At 41.9% G+C, this 20,871-nt stretch overlaps 1 protein-coding gene across 6 annotated transcripts in view; it reads left to right on the top strand.

Annotated features, from left to right (window-relative positions):
* PPP3CB (protein phosphatase 3 catalytic subunit beta) overlaps positions 1–20,871 on the top strand; it is a 37,388-nt gene that overhangs the window by 430 nt on the left and 16,087 nt on the right. For 2 of the 6 annotated variants that reach the window (XM_081864340.1, XM_081864341.1), the window contains exons 1-8: positions 1,923–2,201; positions 7,135–7,335; positions 11,071–11,195; positions 13,672–13,783; positions 14,862–15,007; positions 15,426–15,565; positions 15,645–15,722; positions 15,822–15,916. In XM_081864340.1, coding sequence (XP_081720466.1) covers positions 2,132–2,201; positions 7,135–7,335; positions 11,071–11,195; positions 13,672–13,783; positions 14,862–15,007; positions 15,426–15,565; positions 15,645–15,722; positions 15,822–15,916 — 967 coding nt within the window. In that variant the 5' untranslated portion in view covers positions 1,923–2,131. Of the gene's footprint in view, positions 1–1,921; positions 2,202–7,134; positions 7,336–11,070; positions 11,196–13,671; positions 13,784–14,861; positions 15,008–15,425; positions 15,566–15,644; positions 15,723–15,821; positions 15,917–20,871 lie in introns of those variants that run through there. The other 4 variants (XM_081864343.1, XM_081864339.1, XM_081864338.1 and 1 more) reach the window with 3 other exon arrangements.

Raw genomic sequence — 20,871 nt, 5'->3', positions numbered from 1 at the left:
TTGTTGCAATCAGCTTGGCCTGTGGTCAGGGATGTTGCTACAGGCACTATTAATATAGGTGGGCTATAATTTTAAATAAATGGGAGTGGAGAGAGAAGTATGTGTGTTAAGAGAAAGGTGAGTTAAGGAGTGTTTGAAAATGTGGCTTGGGTTAAGGATTCAGCATGTTCTGTGTCGGGTGTAGCAATGTGTATAGATGTTAGGAGACTGCAGGTTTTGGTGTCCTCGGGTGTCTTCCCGTGTAAAAGTTGGGGTGTCTAGGCGAGACTATATATATTTATTAGATGTTATGCGTCCTCACATTTGTGAGTTCGGCAGAGTGCATCCTTTTGCAGCTTATAAAGAAGCTTAGATAGGCTAGTTTTAGCCTTTCAGTTTAAGTAATGCAAGATGCTTTAAGGCAGACTGGATTCTCCTGATATCCCCCCCTTCCTCCCCCTTAAAAGAATAATCACACAAGCAACATTGTAAAAGGTAAAAATAACCTTTACTCAGTTTCTGTTGCAGAATAACAGATACAGTAGCTTTGTTCAGGTAGGCTTAAAATGACACTTCAATTAGACATGCTTCAGTTTAGCTTCAGATGATGTCTGAACTGCGAAGCTCAGCCATGCAGATTGTTTTCAGCTTTGTGGCTTGTGGTGGGCTAAAAGCTTTTTTGCCTGGATTTTCACATTTTGAAGTACGGCAACCCTATGTTCTCTCTAGCAAACTGGTCCAGGAGCTTCGACTTATAACTCTACACAGGTAAAACATTCCCTCAAGGGTCACACCTGCTGCTTAAAAATTATTTGTCAATAGCAAATAAAAGCTAGGAAGGAGAAATATGTGTAGCATGGAAGTCTAAGCAAGCTAAAAAGAGATCACTGTTGTTTCATAAAAATCTCATTGTTACGATCCTGAGTTCACATAAAGATATACAAGGTGAATATATTCCCCTAGATGTAGAAACTGATGCAGAATAATATTTTCTTAATATGGATGGTCTTGATCTAGTCCAAGGTGCCCACCAGTTTATTGTCCAGTTTAATAACCTCTCTCGAGACAGAGGAGGCCCTCTCGGATAAGCATCCTGTATCCCATAGTCTGAACCAGGACCACTTTCTAGTTTTTATAAAAGCCTGGGTTTGCCAGTTAAAAAGTCCAGCATAAAAGCCTCTAGGCAGAGTAATTTAATATTAATGGTGATTTAATATGAAGCTACCAAAAGAGCCTTTTCTTTGGACAATGCACGAATTGTCACATGAAATAATTTATTCAGCATGATGACACTGGGGAAGTGAGCTTCCTAAATGTTTCGGACCGCTTGAAGGCTTTTAAAGGGAGTTTTATTATAGCTTCTGCCTGTGCAAAAAAATAAAGTTGTAATTGCAGTTTCGTTCACTTTTTCTTTTATTATTATTGCTGGCGCTGGATTTAGGGAAGCCTCAGCAGTTCCCCTCGACAGGATACTGAGCCGAGAGGGTCCAATCCCATTTAAAAAGCAATCGTGTCTGTGTGGAAAATAAGAGATATTATGGGAGGTCCCTTGGGACTGTGGCTCTCGCCCTTGTTTTATTGCTTGGGGGAATTTCGACACGCTTCTTTTTTTTACACTTTTGTGAGCCGCCTTGCAACCGTCCAATATCAATACCGCTGGGGGGTGGGGCAGTTAATATGCCACAAACTAATATTTTTACTGAGAGGAATAGACGCTTTGAAAAAAAAGAAAGGGGGAAAGAAAAGCATTTCGGAAGCACCCTCATTTATTTGCATGAGGAGCCTTTAATTATGGTGCCTCAGCCGAGCACTTCTGAGGCGCTCCCTTAAGCCTCGTGGCGGGGGCGGCGGGGGGGGGGATTGCGGGCGCGGTGCATGCCGGTCCCGAGGCGGGCTGCACCCGCCGCCTCGTCACTCGCGCTCGCGCGCTCTTTTTCCCTCAGCGGCTAGTCCGCCGCCATGTTGCTTTGGGCCCTGGCTGCTCCCGCCCGCCCCTAGTCTCTCGCCGCCCGCCCCTCGCCCTCGCGCTGGCCGGGCCCCGGCGGGAGGCGGATAAAGAGAACCGCAGCCGGGGCGGGGGGCGGCCGGGGCGGGTAGAGACGCTGAGGGAGCCGCCGTCGTTGCTGCTGCTGCTGCTCTCGCCGCCCGCGCCATGTCCGGCAAGGAGGGGACTCGGGTTGCGCTGGCGACGCCTCACGGTACCTGTGAGCGGGCCGTCAAGGGTGAGTGACAGGCCCGGCCAGGCCCGGCCGCCTCGCTAGGCCCGCCTCCTGGGGCTGGGCTGGGCTGGGCGATCCCGCGCCTCGCCCGTCAGTTCCCCTCGCTCCGCGTGTGTATGTGGGGAGTTCATACGTGCTGCGGGTGCGGGCCTGAGAGGCGGTTGCAGGCGCCACTCGCGTCCTCTTCGTGCCCGCTTCCTCACCCGAGGGAGGGAAGAGCGCACTGGCTGCTTGTTTGCATGGCGCCTGCCTGCGAGCGTGGTTGTGTGGTGGATGTCCATCGGGATGCCGGGGCGGGGGGAGGGATTTTTCTGTGGTGTTGTAGTTGTTTCCTTTATGCAGCGAAGGTGCGGGCTGGGTTTTGTTTGGTAACCCTCTTGATTTGGGCTGAGAGAGTTTGTGGGGTTGCCTCCCCCCACCTGAAATTTCGGCGGAGATTGCTTATTTGAATCCTGGGTTTTCGGGTTAGTTCCCCCCCCCCCAAGGCAGGGAAACAAAAAGGGGTGAGATGAAAGGGAAATACATTGAGTGTTCCAGCTGGTATAGCACAGCTGTTCTCTGTCGAGGGCAATGTATGTAAAATGTTTATGTATTTTATTTATACCCTGTCTTTCCCCCCTGATGAGCACTCAAGGCAGCTTACAGATAAAAAGAACTGCTAGGAACGTGATTAATATTATTATTGAAAAGCTTTTCTTTGTCAAGGGCCATATAGTAGAATGAAATATTGTTATCTATATATTTATACCCCAACTTTCCCCCTGATTGGGACTCATGGTAGCTTACAGATAAAAACACAAACTGCTAAAAACATCATCATCATAATACAGAGTGATTTACAATATTTAAAAAAAAAATACATAACATAGTAACAAACAAAAAAACAATAACACTGTTCTGTCTCAGACTTTTTAATTAGCCAAAGGCCTGGGAGAAGATCATTTTTTGCCTCCCACAGGGGCCACAACAGAAAAGACCTTTTCTTTTGTTGTCACCCTCCCAACTTCTCATGGAAGGGGGCACACGAAGGAGTTCAGGTGCTGATCACAGGGTCCAGTGCCGTAAGGTCACCAAATGAATGAGTTGGATTATGTAGAAGGAAATACTTAGTATTCACTGCCATATAAATCAGCAACAACCCGTTAAACTTGGCTTGGTAGTTCAGTTGAGCACATGTGTGTTATGTGCACAGTAGAATGTACCACTGAGCCAGTGTGGTGTAGTGGTTAAGAGCGGTAGTCTCCTAATCTGGGGAACCGGGTTCGCGTCCCCGCTCCTCCACATGCAGCTGCTGGGTGACCTTGGGCCAGTCACACTTCTGTGAAGTCTCTCAGCCCCACTCACCTCACAGAGTGTTTGTTGTGGGGGAGGAAGGGAAAGGAGAATGTTAGCCGCTTTGAGACTCCTTAAAGGGAGTGAAAGGCGGGATATCAAATCCAAACTCTTCTTCTTCTTCTTCTTCTAACCACTGTGTTTTGCACTAGCTGCAGATTCTGAATAAACTGTAAGGACAGCCCTACATATAATGCAGCTTGGTGATTCAGCAATATAAAAATAGCAGAAGTACAGTAAATAATAAAATAAAATAAATAATGCAATCTGGAGGCTACTGTATCTAAACTGTCTCTGTTCAGGAAAGGGTTCACCAGCCGAAAATTGGGTGTTTTTTGGTGGTAGAGAGTTGAGACACATTACATTCATTTTACACCAAGTGGACTGGTTGACACTGTGCTTCCAGATCCAGTTTCCTGTCCTGGTGTTTTTAAACTTTTATGTATTGCCTTTATGCCTATGAATCTATCTGTGGCTTAAAACTGGATTTGCAGCCTTGCTCCTTTCATACCATCAGCTCCCATCAACAACTTGGCCGCCAAATTTTGCATGAGCTGCAGATTCTGAACTGCCTTTAAAGGTAGCCAATGCACTGCAGTAGTCCAAACTAGGGTTACCAGTGCACAGGCAATAGAAGTCAGGCTTCCCCTGTCCAGATACGGCTGCAGCTGGGCCACCAGTTGAAGGCTCATGCAACATAATGGATCCAGAAGTACCCCCAAGCTATGCACTCACTCCTTCCAAGAAAGTGTATAATATTCAGCCTTGATTATTGTAAATCTTAGATCTGTTTCAACATCATCATATTGAAATCAGAAATACTATGTCTGATCTTGCTCTAAATGTAGTTTTGTCATCCTAAAATCAATTGATGAGAAATCTAGCATAACATAATTTGTTTACAGTTCCTGAAACATGAGTTCTTTGCATGGTTTAGGAGTGGCTCTGGGAGAGAGCAGAGCTCTTTGCCTTGAATGACCATTTAGCAGGTGGAAATCTAACAATCTAACAGACATTTTATGTGTAATCTCTTATTTGTTTTTTTCTGTGAGTCAGTGGCCCTTAAAAAAAAATCAAAGATTTCCCACCCCTGCTTTATACTTATCATAGCAAAAAGACCCAGGTATGGATTAGTCTCCTAACCTGGTTACCATCTTCCCCACTATGGGTAGAGCTAATTTACCTATAAATTAGTATATGCAAATTTGTATCCTCTTTTGGGAGGGGCAATACATATATAGTGTACTGGGCCCAAAGAACTCGGCACACTGATCCCTCTTGTGTGCCCAGAAACCTGCCCTCTCAGACGTGGGCAGGACAGCAGGATCAGACCTTTGTTCACATTGCTGAGGAAACAGCTCTCCTTGTGGGAGGATTCTCTAGCCACCACCTTCAGGAGTGTGCTGTCCAAGGTCCTGATAGCCCCTACCTTACCTGTTGTGACCCTGCCTTGCTTTGCCTGCTGTGAGTCAGACTAACTGGTAAGTGCCTTTGCAGCCGTATGCTTTGCCTGAGCTTCAAGCTGGGTCAGGGCAGGACACATGCTTTTCATTAGACAAAGTGGTCCAGGCAGCTGCTGCTGAGGGGCTACTTTTCTTGGCTGCTTACAGCAACTTTCTGCCTTTACTGAACCCATTCCCAACTTAACATATATATATTTTTTAATGTTAACAGTGCCATCCTACAAATTTGTATTCAAAAGTCTTGGTATGTTCAGTGGTGCATCCTCCAGTGTCATAGGAGGTATATAATAAAGCAAAACATAAAATAAAAATCACCCCTCACAGCATCTAAACCTATTATAAAGTAAGCCTTGTAAATGCAAACAAATTCATTATTGCATTGTTACAGTAAAGCTAAATTTGATTGAGTGGGAGCTTCTTTTCTGTTATTTTGGTATTTGCATTTGATGGAGTAAAGTGTAGTCCACAAAAGGTTATGTATTTAAGATGCCACAAGACTTTGTTGTGCTACAAAAACCTAGCATAGATATCCTCTGGAAATAACAGATAATGAATCTTATAATGTATAAATTATCACTGAATAAAATCTGTGTGGTCTTCTGCAAGCTGAGTCAATATTTTGAACCAGATACCATTTTTAAAATGAAATAATTAAATTTGTGTTCAAACCCCCTGTAATGAAGGAATCTCAGCTAGATAATGCATTACAGATAGCCATCCACCCTCTGCTTTAAAGCCTTCACAGAATCGTAGAATTGTAGAGTTGGATAGATATTGGCATTGATTCTTTTTCCATAACACCCAGCAGGATTTAATTGGGAACAAAGGGGACTGAATAAATTCCCAGTAGCAGGGCAATCTGAGCCTTCAGTCTGCTTTACTGGATGGGGTTTGGGGGTGGCCCTCTGCTGAGCCCTGCTTGGATCTACCAACAAAGAGCAAATACCCAAATGGGGAAAAGTTACTACCAGCACCACTGGCATTAATTCCCACCCCATGTCTTCCCTTTTCACCTAGGGAGATTAAGCCCTTCCTCATTTAGTGTTGAGTGCGGCAGCCAGCACACCTGCCATATACCACTTGACTGGGACTATCCCAGTCAGTTGGACAAATATAAGTTAAAACAATCTCCTTTAAGGAACAAAACAAGTCCAAAAGGGGGTGGCTGCCCTTGTGGCATTCTCCTTTGATGTCATCCCTTTGGATGGCACTGGCCTGGCCTGTCACATTGCAGCATGTTGCTTTTATGGGCAGGAAATTATGCCAGAGTTAATTTTTACCGTCATATCTCCATTTGGTAGTGCCATAACCATAGAGCTTCACAGATGGATGAGGACTTTTAGGAGTTGAGGAGAGGTGATGATAATATGCGTCCCCTGCCCCTTTCCTCCGCACTGTCCACCACAAACACAGAAAAAAAAGCAGAGTTTGTGACTTTCTACACCAAACCATAGCTTGCTCTAACCACAGCTTAGAACCCAAACAGTGTCCTGAGCTTCCCAAAGTAGCTGGTTTATAATTGCTTTTCTGTTTCCAGTTTCATTGTCAGATTTTTTTGTTTACTCCAGTCCTTATGGTGAATCAGCCTGCGGAGCTAGATTATATTTATGGCTTTGTTTAACTGAATTCAGACAGCTCCTCAAACTGCTTAATGAACTTTAGTTTGGCATTATATATGAACTGAACCATACTCTTGTGCTCTAGACCAAAAAGGGAACTGTACAAATAGGCCCCAGCTTGGTTTTCTAAGTTGCTGCAGTCACAAGACGTAGGGAATATGTTTATTTCAAACCTCAGTGGTATCCTAAAGCACACCCTTTTATTTCTCTAATAATAGTGCCTGCCACTTTTCTTGTGTGGAATACTAAATCAATGCACATGCATTTTTGAAACTGAATGGCCTTGCCCTCACTGCCAAGGAAACTATATTTTTGTGTGCTTTGTGCACACCCTATAATGTATTCCATCCCCACACATTCAGCCCCCTCATTTTCCTAGTATACATACATAAATAACCAAGCCAACTGTTTCTTCCTTCCTTTTTTAAAAAGTCACTTTTTTGTCTGTCTTAGATCAAAATGGTGCTCAGAGCTTTTTCAAGTCATTGATTGTAAGTAATATTTGCGGTATTTCATTTTCAGCTGTCCCTTTTCCGCCAACACACCGATTAACATCAGAAGAAGTGTTTGATGCAGCTGGAAAACCTCGGGTTGATATTTTGAAAAACCACCTAATAAAAGAAGGTCGGGTAGATGAAGAAATTGCACTAAGAATCATCAATGATGGTGCTGCAATTTTAAGAAGAGAGAAAACCATGATAGAAGTTGAAGCTCCTATTACAGGTGCAAGCTCTGGCTAACTGTTGCCACTTTTAATGTCATAAATGCATGGAATGAGGTTTCAATACCTTTGGAAGTAAAATAATTTAGGTAGAAAGATTGAAGGTGTAGAATTTTTGCATGAATGGTAAAGAAAAGAAAGGGATTATATGAGCTTTGAAATATACTGGGGTAGTGATGTCATTGATAACCCTTGAGACCTGTCCTCCCACTTTTTCTTCCTCACGTGGTACAATTGCAAGGAGGTGATTTTATGCTTTCAGTTGACTACAGTTTAACATTACATCAGAACATAAACCATCTAGTACTAGCTATGATTTGCGGCCAGGTGGGAGGAATATTCATAATCTCTAGTTGGAAGTTGACTTGTTTCAAACAAACCATAGTTAATATTAACCGTAGTTTGTTGGGTTCAGATGCAATGAAAAGCTGCAGTTAAAATGGCATTGTATCTAATCTCCTTGCTGGTGTGCCAAAGGAGAGAGCAGAGGGTGAGTGTGCAAGTCTCAGACTTGTCTCATATCATTCTTGTCATTATACAAATCATGATTTCTTGTGATGTTTGAACCAGCTCACTGTACCTTGGATGAAGCTTTGCTTTTCAGCTTGCTAAAAAAAATACAATTTAATGGTCCACTGGAAACTAGAACAAGTCTTTCTGAAATTTTATATTTGCTTAATAATTTTAGTAGTGATATAATTTACACTTCTGAAATTGAATACATTTAAATTTTATCTAAGGCTTGATTTGGTTGTTTATAAGTTTGGCTATGTGTCAGTAACTTACCTTGGAGCAGGACGGGGAAAAGTGGCAGAGATGTCTTGTAATCCCCTAAGGTAAAGGTAAAGGGACTCCTGACCATTAGGTCCAGTTGTGACCGACTCTGGGCTTGCAGCGCTCATCTTGCTTTATTGGCCGAGGGAGCCAGAGTACAGCTTCCGGGTCATGTGGCCAGCATGACTAAGCCGCTTCTGGCGAACCAGAGCAGCGCACGGAAATGCCGTTTACCTTCCTTATTTATCTACTTGCACTTTGATGTGCTTTCGAACTGCTAGGTTGGCAGGAGCAGGGACTGAGCAATGGGAGCTCACCCCATTGTGGGGATTCGAACCGCTGACCTTCTGATTGGCAAGTCCTAGGCTCTGTGGTTTAACCCACAGCGCCACCTGCATGCCTTGTACTCCCCTAGCCCCAGAGAAATGACTTTTCTTGATGAGGATTGAGATTACTAGTGGGAAACTGATGGATGTGCATCATTCCTGCCTGGGAAGAAGGCCCTTGGACACTGCTGGGACATGGACACTGCCTACCACCTCTCCAACCTTACTTTGGGTTCTGAACTGAACAGAGAGATCTTGGGGCAGGGAAGGGGAGACGGTACTCGCAGGATAAATATGATCATCCACCCTGCATGCCGCAAATCTTCTCCCAGGCAGAAATGATGTGCATAGCATCACTTTCCTTATGGGCATTTTGGAACTGATAGTTAAGAGTTTGCCAGGAAAAGCCACTCTACCAGGACTTTCATCATCTCTCTCTCTCTCTCCCCCCCCCAGTCCTTCCTCCCAAGATTAGTTACTGGTCTTTGGGACAAGGAAAGGGGGAACACTTGCTGGTGCTCACTGAGGCAAAGCAAGGACAGATTGCACTTTTAGCAGGCTGTGAACACGGCTGTGCACACAAGCATTCAGGCTGGGATGCTGCTCACTGTTGCAAGTGCTCCTAGCATCTTGAAGATTCAATGGGCATGATTTTTCATAGACCAGAGGTTAATTAATTAATTAGATGGTAGATTAATTTGGAAAGCTGGTAGATACATAGGCAGTGGAGGTTGAATCCTAAATAATAGAGTTCATTAGCAAATTTGACAGTGTTTATTTCCTTTCAAATTAAGACTATGTTTGTATATTTCAGAATATAGCTTTATTCTTGAACACCTAGAACTGGTAGGTATTAGTAATCTACTGATTACTTGCAGTAAAGATGATAATAGTAAAAAAAAATTGAAGAATTGGCAGGTGTAATTGGTGAGTAAAATAAATCATGTCAAATGACTACAGAAAGTTGATATGATTAATGCTTTGCAGAAAATAAAGGCTACCTTTTAATATTTTGGAACTGGACAGAACACTGGAAAATCTTGCATAAGAAATGTTGGTTCTGAAATGAGATAGGTTATTGTGCTTTATTTGTAATATAAGAAATGCTTTAAAGTTGTAGACATGGATATTTGAATAGTATGACATCAAAAGTGTGAAGGTTAATTTCTTCCGCAGTTCTCTTCTGCATATATTTATTACTGTTCAATTCAAGTTAAATACTATCGGCTTAACTGATGTTCTGACTGACCTTATTCGTGATTCATTTCTTGGAAATTAACTTTGCCCCCTGATGCATGTGCTACTCAGTTGACAACAGGTAGGTCTTTCCTCAGTTAGCAGCCTAATGTTCAACTTCCCAGACTAATATTAAGAGTTCCTTTCTTTGATAAAGCAGATGGTTCTCTGCTTTCTACACAGATGCTAGGCTTTTTAAGAGTGGTTTTAAATCATTTTTTACTTTGAAGTCTTTCTGTCCCTTTATCTTTATGAAAAATTTCCCCTATCCCTTAGGAGATTGTGCTCTTTTTACTTTCAGGCTGGGACCTTTTCAGTTAAAGAGAATCCGCTTTCTGAATGCATTGCAGCTGGATTATCATACTTTTGACTGGTTTCCATATATAGTGTCAGCCTCCATTTGTGTGTATGTGTTTCTCTCCTCACCCCCCAAAAAAGTATCTTATCTATATGGGATCGTAGCCCCAGAGAACTCTGCAGCAGCATTAGGAAAAAACTGGGAGCCAAATACACAATGCTTTTCTATTAAGTATGTTTTCCTATCTACCACCATTGATGGTGGAGCTGCATAGTGAACACCACGGGGAACATTCAGAGTTGGTTGTGGAATGGGATAAATTCCGTGGTCACTCAGAAAACAAGTCCATATGGGAAACTCTGTATCACACTACCTTGTTAAACAGAGTAAATGCATGAAATGTCATGTGCCAGAGTTGGTTGCCTACAGGACTATATGCCATTGGTGTGTGAAAAATTCCACCCAGTACCACGTGGTCCTGGGAGAGGTGGAAATTACATGCAGGAATAGTTAACAGAAAGAAGAGGGGGTGTAAGGACAAAGACTGAAAGGAAAATTAGGAAAAAGAAGAAAGGTCAACATGAGGAAGAGATTTGAGCAAAAGTTATGGTAAAAAATGAATGGAGCAATAGCAAGTGATAAATTAATGAGGAAAAAGAGGACAAGTTTGCTTGAATACAATTTAAGATTCTAGTTCTGCAATAATCTAGATTTGAGAAAGTTCAAATAACTTTTAGTCTTCCTTTAGGGAAGTTGGAAATAAAAATGTTTGATAGCTCCTAGGGTATGCAGACAACCCACTGAATAGCCCTGAACAGTTTATATGTTCCTAACACTTGAACATTCTTGGTGGCACCTGACACTGCAAATATTTTCCCCAGTCCTATTAATCTGAGTGTGAACAGTAGCTGAAAAACAGATGGTGCAAGATTGGTGCTGGGGTGGGAAGTCATTGCTACTTAAAATTAATTCTAATTGCTACTTATAATTAAGATGCAATGACTAGATTCTTGACCTGAAATTCTGATTGAAACAAGTTTGGGTGGTTTTCCCACCAGTAGAACTTCATCATGGTTTTTTAATCAGCAGCATTTTTATTGCAGTGTGTGGTGACATTCATGGCCAATTCTTTGACCTAATGAAGCTATTTGAAGTGGGAGGATCACCTGCTAACACAAGATACCTGTTCCTTGGTGACTATGTAGACAGAGGATATTTTAGCATAGAGGTAATTGAATGTGTGTGTCCTGATGTTAATATCAACAATGGTTTTCCCATTTATTTGCTATAGTAACTGTTTCACCATGGTAAGATGTATGTTTATTCTCTCTGAAGGAAGTGATGATAAAACTGCTATTAAAGAAGCTGAGTTCTAGATTCCTCAGCTTTGGAAAATTACTGTCCCATTTCAGGCTTACTGTTGCTCAGCAAGGTCCTAGAGTGAGTGAAGTCTTGCCAGCATCAGGCAGTTTGGAGGATGCCAGTTATTTAGAACAGCTCCATTTTTTTTTCCTTTTTCCTTTGCCTGGATTCAGGATGGAAACTGCCTTGTTTGCCCTGGTGGGTGACTTATCCTGAGAACATTGAAAATATGACCCCTCTGGTTCTTCTGGGCCTCATGGCAGCTTCCAGTAACATAAACCATTATATTATGTGCCTACACCCTTTATTAGCCTTTCTTGGTTTGTAATTTTTTCCACAATCACAACCTTTCACATATTACTACACCATAAGGCAGTGTTTCGGTCCGCTAGAGGTTTCCATGTGCTAAAGGACTTCTGTTCCTCCTCTTGACCACTGACCTTTGGAGTTCCTCAGGGCTCTGTTTTGCTCCCATGCTTTTCATCATCTACATGGAATTGTTGGGAGAACTAGTGTAGAGATTTGGGCCGCAGTGTCATCAGTATGCAGATGAGACACAGCTCTTCTTGTTTCTGTAATCTAATCCTAAAGAGTCGATGGAAGTTCTGAGCAGGTGTCTAGAGGCAGTTCTGGGATGGTTGAGGGCAAGCCAGATTAAGCTTAATCCTGACAAGATGGAAATTTGGCAGGTTGGGAAACTGCTGATCTGGATGGATGGATGCAGTCTGTTTTAGAGAGGATTGCACTCCCCCTGGCAAATGAGGTAGGCACTCTGGGTTTGCTTCTGGGCTTGGCGCTCTTGATGAAGTGGCCAGAACTGCTTTTCATCAGCATTGGCTAATTTTCCAGCTATCGCCCTATCTGGAGAAAGTAGCTTGCCTTAGTGGCATGTGCACTGCTTATGTCCAGGCTGGATTACTGATGTGTTCTATGTGAGGCTACCTTTAAAGTTGGTTTGGAAACCATAGCTGGTGCAGAATGCAGCAGCAAGAATGCTTATATGGGCCCAAGCAGCTGGAACACATTGCACCAATTCTGTACCAGTGGTTGCCTGTTGGTTTCATGGCCCAACTTAAATTTGAAGCCGCTAGGTTTCAGATTTGATTTGAAACCTATAATAGTCTCAGAACGTTTATGTACAGCAGCCTGTTCTCTGACTTGTCAATAAGAGATGTTGGGTTGATGGGTCCCTGGTACAGGGACTTTCTGGGAGTGGCACCGTCCCTCTGGAATTTCCTATCCCCATCCAAGAAATAATTGTGGCACACATCACTGTCGGTTTTTAAGAGAAATGTTAAAACATGTTTATTTCAATCCACTTTTTATTGATTTTATTGTGATAAAGATTTCCTTCTAGAATGACCACCCTTGCCACATGATAGGCCTGAAAATAAGTTGTACCCCTCTTAGTTGTACGTTGCCTGCTCCTTCCTACATTACATCAGTAAACAATTAGGAAACTGACTGATAGGAAGCAAGCATTCTAGAGTTCTGTGAAACTAGATTCAAAGATTCATTAGATTAATTGTGAACAGCTTTTTATCTATCTTTTTTTTTTTAAAAAAAGGAACTTTCTTTTCTGTATCCTTAATACTCCATACCATACAGAATAGTGTGCTCTTGGAGCAGAGCCATCTATGTTGACAACTGTGTGTGCAAGGGCATCTTAAGACATTTGGATGCATTTTTTGGAAACACTGGGCCTTTCAAAACTGATGTGGCTGGTTTTATAATACTAATGCAAGGACATTCCACTGTGCTGCTGTACACCAGGCATTTTGCACAGAATTTGATACTATGTTCTTGCACCAACAGGAAATATTCATTAGAATGCCTCTGAAGTGTCAGGCAGTTATTGCCAAGTAGTAATGGATTTTAGGTTACCACCATGTTTGAACTCAGCTTCAGCCACAAAGTAGAATTACATACAAGTGTTGATGGAAGGATCCATTGGGCAGTATGTTTAACCCTTCTGCTTGTCAATTCTCATCTCATCACTTCCCCAGTAGGAATGTTTCTTGATGGGGAGGAGGTGAAGGGGTATCAGGGGAAAGATGGGCTCAGTATGCTATTCCCACCTGCCAATAATTGCCTTCCAGTTCCCTTGCCTCTCAGCAGTAACAGAATGCAAGTTGGGAATTCTGTCTTATTCTGTGTCATTCCTTTCCAAATTGCCATGGTAATTTTCTAATACACTGTCCTGAGTTCCCTGAAGGAAGGGTGGTATACAAATGTGATAAATGAAGTTTAAGTGAGCATTATTCTATATGTGAGCTGTATATTATGCTGTAATACTTGAAATGGGGCGATCACATATGACTAGTACTCTTGTTTTTCAACAGTGTGTGCTATATTTGTGGGTTCTGAAGATTCTGTATCCAAGCACATTATTTCTTTTGAGAGGCAACCATGAATGCAGGCACCTCACAGAATATTTTACTTTTAAGCAGGAATGTAAGTATTAATAACAGTGGTAATTGTTGGCTTCCTGAATACTTAGTTATCAGTCCCCCCCCCTTTTTTTACACATTTTTGTCTTGCTTCATATGTATTTGAACGTTTTCCGGGATCTGCTGCAACATTGTAGTCTTGAGATATCTATAACAGTACTGTGTATGTGTTTCTTTTGTGCACTTTCCCATGAAAATGTTAGAATAGGACATATCAGTATGGTTATTTCTTTAATAAATATTTGTCCTTTCAGCCCAAGTGGCTGCCAGGATAGGATGGCAGCCTACCTTGCTATTAGACTCACGTGGATTTCATTAAGTGACTTACCCCTATCTACAAATTGAAATTGATGGCTATCCTACAGCTCTTAACACTGTGCCAAACAGGAACAAACCCTTTGAGCTTAAGATAACAACCAGCCAATCAATTAAAAAAAATGAAGACAACATGTAAATACATTTACCAAGAAATGAAGCTAGATCCATATATCACAAGTCAGTTAGCTAACTTTATAGAAAAGTTGCTTTACTATTAGAGGAAGGCTGCAGAGCCTACATACAGATTGGGGCCTCTAGCAGATCAGGTATGTGTGGACCATATATCCACTTTTTAACTGAGCCAGGACAACTTCCTGCCTGCAGTTCTTTGGGGATGCACCTGACCATGATCAGAGTATTCCAGCATTGGAATTTAAGATGACAGGCAGATTGGAATTTTGTATGGACAACCAGGCTACTAATTATTTTTAATGGAAAGGTGATTTTTAATGTACTTATTGGCAAAGCTGGTATTCTTCTTCTTTCCCATTCTAGAATATCATATTATTAAGACATGTGTCAGCTTATATTCATCTAGTTAAATGTGCTTTGCCAGAGAGTTCTCCCTTTTATTTTATTTTTTGTTTAAATTATGATACGCATTCATCAATTTTTAAATTATGATACGCATTCATCAATTCATCAAATTTTCAAGGAACAATCTTGATAACTTATTTTTAAATGCTCCTAAGATGCAAGCCTGCCATCATAAACAAATGTATGTCATAGACTATGTCTCTCTCTCCCCATCCCCACCTTTATAGGTAAAATAAAATATTCTGAAAGAGTCTATGATGCTTGTATGGAAGCTTTTGATTGCCTTCCTCTTGCTGCACTTCTAAACCAGCAGTTTCTTTGTGTCCATGGTGGACTCTCTCCAGAAATAAATACAATAGATGACATTAGGAGGGTGAGTGTTACTGTGCTAAAGGCATGGGGATGTTGGGGTCTTTTGTAATGGTCTTGACGTGCCACTCTTAAATGTTAAGCTAATTCTTGTCTTGTCCTTTGTTAGACATCAAATGAAAATTAACTGCAACCCTATACGTGCCTGCTAAGAAATAAGCCACATTGAGGCTTATTCCCCACTGTGACTTAGTTCCTGGTAACTGTGTATAGGATTGCAGCCTAATTCTCTGATTTATGGAGTTTTTCAGTCTGAGAAGGTAAGTGATAGATGAAAAAAACATAAAGCAATGAATATCCTTTTATTTCTTTGGTATGATTGGATGTTTGTAATCTATATAGCTTAACAAGAGAGTGAGAATAATAAAAGAAAATGGACGTACTGAAAATGAAGATCACTGTGGTATTTTTCATTGAAACAGCTAGATAGATTCAAAGAGCCCCCAGCATTTGGACCAATGTGCGACTTGTTGTGGTCAGATCCCTCTGAAGACTTTGGAAATGAAAAATCACAGGAGCATTTCAGTCACAATACAGTCAGAGGATGTTCCTATTTTTATAGGTAAAAAATAAAACTGATCAAGTTGATAAGTGATTGCATGAAAGTATTACTTTATACTCATAGTTGTTTCATTTCACAGCTATCCTGCAGTTTGCGAATTTTTGCAGAGTAATAATTTGTTGTCTATTATCAGAGCTCATGAAGCACAAGATGCAGGGTAAGTATCTTGCCCTCCCATTATACAAATATTCAGTACTCAAATATTCAGCTTCACCACTTCCTTTGTGACACCAAGTCAACTGTCCTTATTTTACAGTTATAGAATGTACAGGAAAAGTCAAACGACAGGGTTCCCATCATTAATAACAATTTTTTCTGCACCTAATTACTTGGATGTCTACAATAATAAAGGTAAGAGCATGTTGCTAACAAAGGTAAACATGTCTGAAACATAATCTGTCTTTGTTTAAGAACATTTCTAAACTGATTAATATTTTTAAAAAATCTCTTGTGGTGTATGCTATTTACAAAAAAGATTAGACAGCAAAACAAATACAAGATAAAAGAAATACAGTGGCAGCTTGGTTTAAGAACAGTTTAGTTTATGAACAGCTTGGATTAAGAATGCTGCAAACTCGGAAGTAGGTGTTTTGGTTTGTAAACTTTGCCTTGGAATAAGAACATGTTTCGCTTCCTGTTGAGTGTGTTCCATTTGTAAATTGAGTCCCCCGCTGCTATGGGAAAGCACACCTTGGTTTAAGAGCGCTTTGGTTTAAGAATGGATTTCCGGAACAGATTAAGTTAGTAAATGAAGGTACCACTGTAAAACAATATAAAAACATAAAAACAAGTGATACAGAAATTCAGGGGATTCATGCACATTAATCATGGTCCAGTCTTACAGGTCAGGAAAGCCTAGGCAAAAAGATAAGTCCTTACAGGACATCTGAAGCAACTGGTGGTTGCTGCTTCATCTATAGCAAAGTGAAGGGTATTCCACAAAAAAGGGGGGCAACAGCAGAAAACGTCCATGTCCACTCACCCCCCTATGATATTCTGCTGGTTATGGTTTCACGAGTAGAACATTGGAGTAGTTGAAGGGAAGAATGAATTGTACAATATGTATGCAATTGAACACAAACGTTCACAGTAACTTGTATAAAAGAATCCAGGAAGTTCTTTAAAATGCTACGGTCTGGTTCTGCTTCATAGATTCTATGTCAGGCTTAGGTGAACTTGGCCCTCCAGATGTTTTGGGACTACAACTCCCATCATCCCTAGCTAAAAGGTCCCAGTGGTCAGAGATAATGGGAGTTGTAGTCCCAAAACATCTGGAGGGCCATTTGCCTATGACTGTTCTATGCAGTGCCCCACACGGTCTGCAGAGGCACATTCCCATATGCAGAACCATCTGGAAACCTCTGGAAGATTAGAAGAACCGAAGTGCAGATGCAGTTATATTTCATTACATTTCCACTTAGGGTAATTTCTCACACGCACATGGCCACAGCAGAAACGGTCCTCTCTTTATAGAGCTGCTTAAACATTTGCCATAAGTTTGTTCGATATCTATCCAATATTCAGTTGTTTCTCTTTAATCAAAAATTTGTACCATGGAGAGAGAGAGCTTTGTTTTTTAAATGCCACAAGTGCAGCATCTACATTCCAAAATCAGGCGTTCATGGCTCCTGCCTTACATGGTTGAGTGAGAGCCTGGTCATGGAAATCTGCAAGTACTTTCAGAAACCCAGTGAAAGAATTTACAAATTAAAGGCTCAGTACCGGGTGGCGCTGTGGGTTAAACTACAGAGCCTAGGGCTTGCTGATCAGAAGGTCGGCGGTTTGAATCCCTGTGATGAGGTGAGCTCCCGTTGCTTGGTCCCTGCTCCTGCCAACCTAGCAGTTTGAAAGCACGTCAAAGTGCAAGTAGATAAATAGGTACCGCTCCGGCGGGAAGGTAAACGGCGTTTCCGTGCGCTGCTCTGGTTCGCCAGAAGCGGCTTAGTCATGCTGGCCACATGACCCAGAAGCTGTACGCTGGCTCCCTCGGTCAATAAAGCAAGATGAGCTCCGCAACCCCAGAGTCAGTCCCGACTGGACCTAACAGTCAGGGGTCCCTTTACCTTTTACCTCCCAAGTCACTATGTGAAAGAAGCCCTTCAAGACATACTTCATCATACCAGTTCTCCTGTATTCCTAGGTGGAACTTCTCTAGGCTTCTGCCTCCCACACTTCATTATGTTCTGGCCCCTTTCCTGCTCTTTCTTCAATATCTGACCTGAGTCACCTATATCTGGCTCCTTGTCACCTGCTGATCCAGAGTGCCCCAGGGAAAGTACCCTTAACGCCAGTAAAGCCTTCTGGTTCCAAATCTTCACCTAAGAGTTAGAATTTTGGATATTGAACTACCAATGCATTGTCTTCAGCGTTTAGATTCTGAAGTGGGGGGTTATTGGGTTGTTGTTTTGATTTTGATTATATATTTTGTGGTTCTATATTCTGATTTTGTGCTGTGAACCACCCTGAGACCTCCGGTTATAGGGCAGTATATAAATTCAATAAACAAAATTATAAATCCTCAGCTCCTGAGCATTTCAAAGTTGATTGCAATAAGGTTCTACTTACTTCTAGTCAGGACTCAGGGGGTGGCACTCAAACTCATAGCCCTCATGTAACTGAAAATGAGTGTGGCACAGATCTGATACCTACACTCTCCAACTCAGTTCCATCAGATGAGAACGGGTGGGGAGAACGAGGACATTATGCTCACATTGCAGGTCAGACAAAACCAGAGTTGTTTCCTTCTGTTACAGTGTAGGACACACAGAGACAGACAGACAGAGTGATGGAGGGCAGCGGGTTGACAATAACTTGTAATGTAATTCACTATTATCCCTATATTGCAGGTTATGGTGGGGGTTACCACAAATTGTGTTGTGTTCTCCAGATTTCAGATGAGGGCGCAAGCTGCTTAATAGTAGCTTACAACAAGTCTCTTTAATGGAAATTGTGTATCACAGACACAAGCCCCCATTGCAGTACTACAGAGTGTACATGTGTTATCAAGATGCAGGTAGTTACACAGGATATGCATTTCAAGTCTAAATCACCTGAAGCGCATCCACACTGAAAACAAGACAGCACAGGAAGAAATAACTCCTACAAAAAATACCTCAGGTAAATCTCTAACCATCTCCTTTGCACCACCAGCAGCACACTGAAAGCCAGCCCTCAGTTAAAAGTAGACTCATTGTGCTTCACTTACAGGCAGACACTTGCTTTTAACCCATCCTCTAATGTAGAATAGAGATCCCGAATAGGAAAGCAGAGTGTGACTAGCCCTCTGGAAATAACCGGCTTCGCCAACCTCACCCAATGCATAGAATTCTATAATATGTGGGATGAGGGGCCAGTGTTCCTAATCTTCTACACCTTTCTAAAAGGTCACTACTGTATATGTGAAACTGACTTATAAGAACAGGTTACAGGTAAGCAACTCTGTATTCGCTCTCTTGCCTTTGGAAAGTGGGACTAACACTGTTTGAACACTGTTCTGAAGAAGTGTGCATGCACACGAAAGCTCATACCAAGAACTGACTTAGTTGGTCTTTAAGGTGCTACTGGAAGGAATTTGTTTTGTTTTGACTATGGCAGACCAACACGGCTACCTATCTGTAACTGTTTGAAGTGAGATCAAGCTTGCACTGGAGGCACCAATTGTGTGAGGCCAGTGCCTCTATGAGTGGAGCTCAGTTGTGGCCCAGCATTGACCCTGTGCATTCCTGAGGTGATGGTGAGATGTGAGAAACATTTTTTAAAAGGAGGAAAGGGAAACTAAGGAAATAAATAACAACCCCCCCCCAAAAAAAACACCTGATGGGGCGAAAAGAAGGTTCCCCCAGAATGGATCCAAAGAAGCATTAGTGGGAAGAAATAGGAATAATATGAGGGTTTCAAAAGCAAGGAAATAGCTAATATGAAAACAGTGCTGTATATTTTTGAAATAATTCTCAAAGGGACTCAAAACTGATGGAGATGCTGTATTTCATATAGATGGAAATGGAGAGCAAGTGTCTGGGGCACTGAAGAAACAATAATAGGGCCTGGCTTTAGAGAATGCTCACATGAGAGTTTGGCTGTGACAATGGAAATACAAGGATGGAGCCTCAGTGTTGAGAGAGAGAGAGAGAGAAAAGGCAGCAGGTTTAATTCTTCTTTGAGCAAATGTCACACAGCATCATGTATGTGTGTGGCTGTCTGGGAAACACTTGTCAGGAGTGTCAGGAGTTTACAGGAGAGACATCCCCACGTCTGCTAAGACAGACAACCAGGTTATATATTGGGAGTGGGGAACAAGAACTTTCTATTTTCTGTCTTCCTAAGGGGAGCAGAAGTGCACAGATATCAGTGTACCTGGCATCTGCTTATGCATCTGTTCACTAGTGGTGTGACCCCTTCCCTGTTGGATGGAGGGGAATGTTCCCTCCTGCTTGCCATCACTTCAGACTTCTGCATTTATACTCTTCCTCTGGGGAGGTGGCTTCGTCTTTATGCTCTTCAACACACTAATTCCTTGAGTAACTAATGGTGATCTTGGTAGGAGTGGGAAGTAAAGTAGGATAGCCTTAAAGTGCTCTTTCTCTGGTACAAATCTCCACACATCTAGGGCAGATGACCACTTTCTACTGAGCTTTGGAGCATTGCACATGGCAGCTCTCAGGATAAAAGTTATTTTGTTTATTAAAATATTTCTGTCTTGCCTTTCAGCCCCAAGTTAGTTCAGTCTCAGATTAAAGCAAAATACAGTATAAAACCACAAAGGGAAAACAGAGCTAGAAGACTTGTTCTTGTTTATATTTTGATTATGTATTCTGTGTTCTTATATCATGATTTTATCCTCTGAACCGCCCTGAAACCTGTGGGTATAGGGCAGTATGTAAATTTCTTAAATAATAATAAAAGACCGAGCTTACTACTAAAATATATGTACAGCAGGAGGGGAATCAAAACCTCAGCAAAACAAGATATATCTACAGAATGTTGGAAAGTGTTTAGAGATTGACCTCCCAAAGTAACAATTCCCACAGCCTAGGTGCTGAAACGGAAACCGCTGATGATAAAGAGATGCAGAGCGAGTCCTCAAATGAGAATCACAGTGGGTAGACAGGCTTATGTGGAAGAAGGCAATCCTTCTAATAACTTGTTCCCAAAATGTTATACGTAATAATAAGCACTTGAATTCTTTCAGCAGGATGAAATTAACAGTACAGTAGTACCTCTGGATATGAACGGGATCCGTTCCGGAGCCCCGTTCGCATCCTGAAGTGAACGCAACCCGTAGGTTGTGATTCGCTGCTTCTGCGCAT

Source organism: Podarcis erhardii, assembly GCF_964252035.2.
Source record: "Podarcis erhardii genome assembly, chromosome: 5".
Classification (NCBI taxonomy): Eukaryota; Metazoa; Chordata; class Lepidosauria; order Squamata; family Lacertidae; genus Podarcis; species Podarcis erhardii.
The sequence above is the reverse complement of the archived record's forward strand: the minus strand, read 5'-3'. Positions and strand labels throughout refer to the sequence as shown.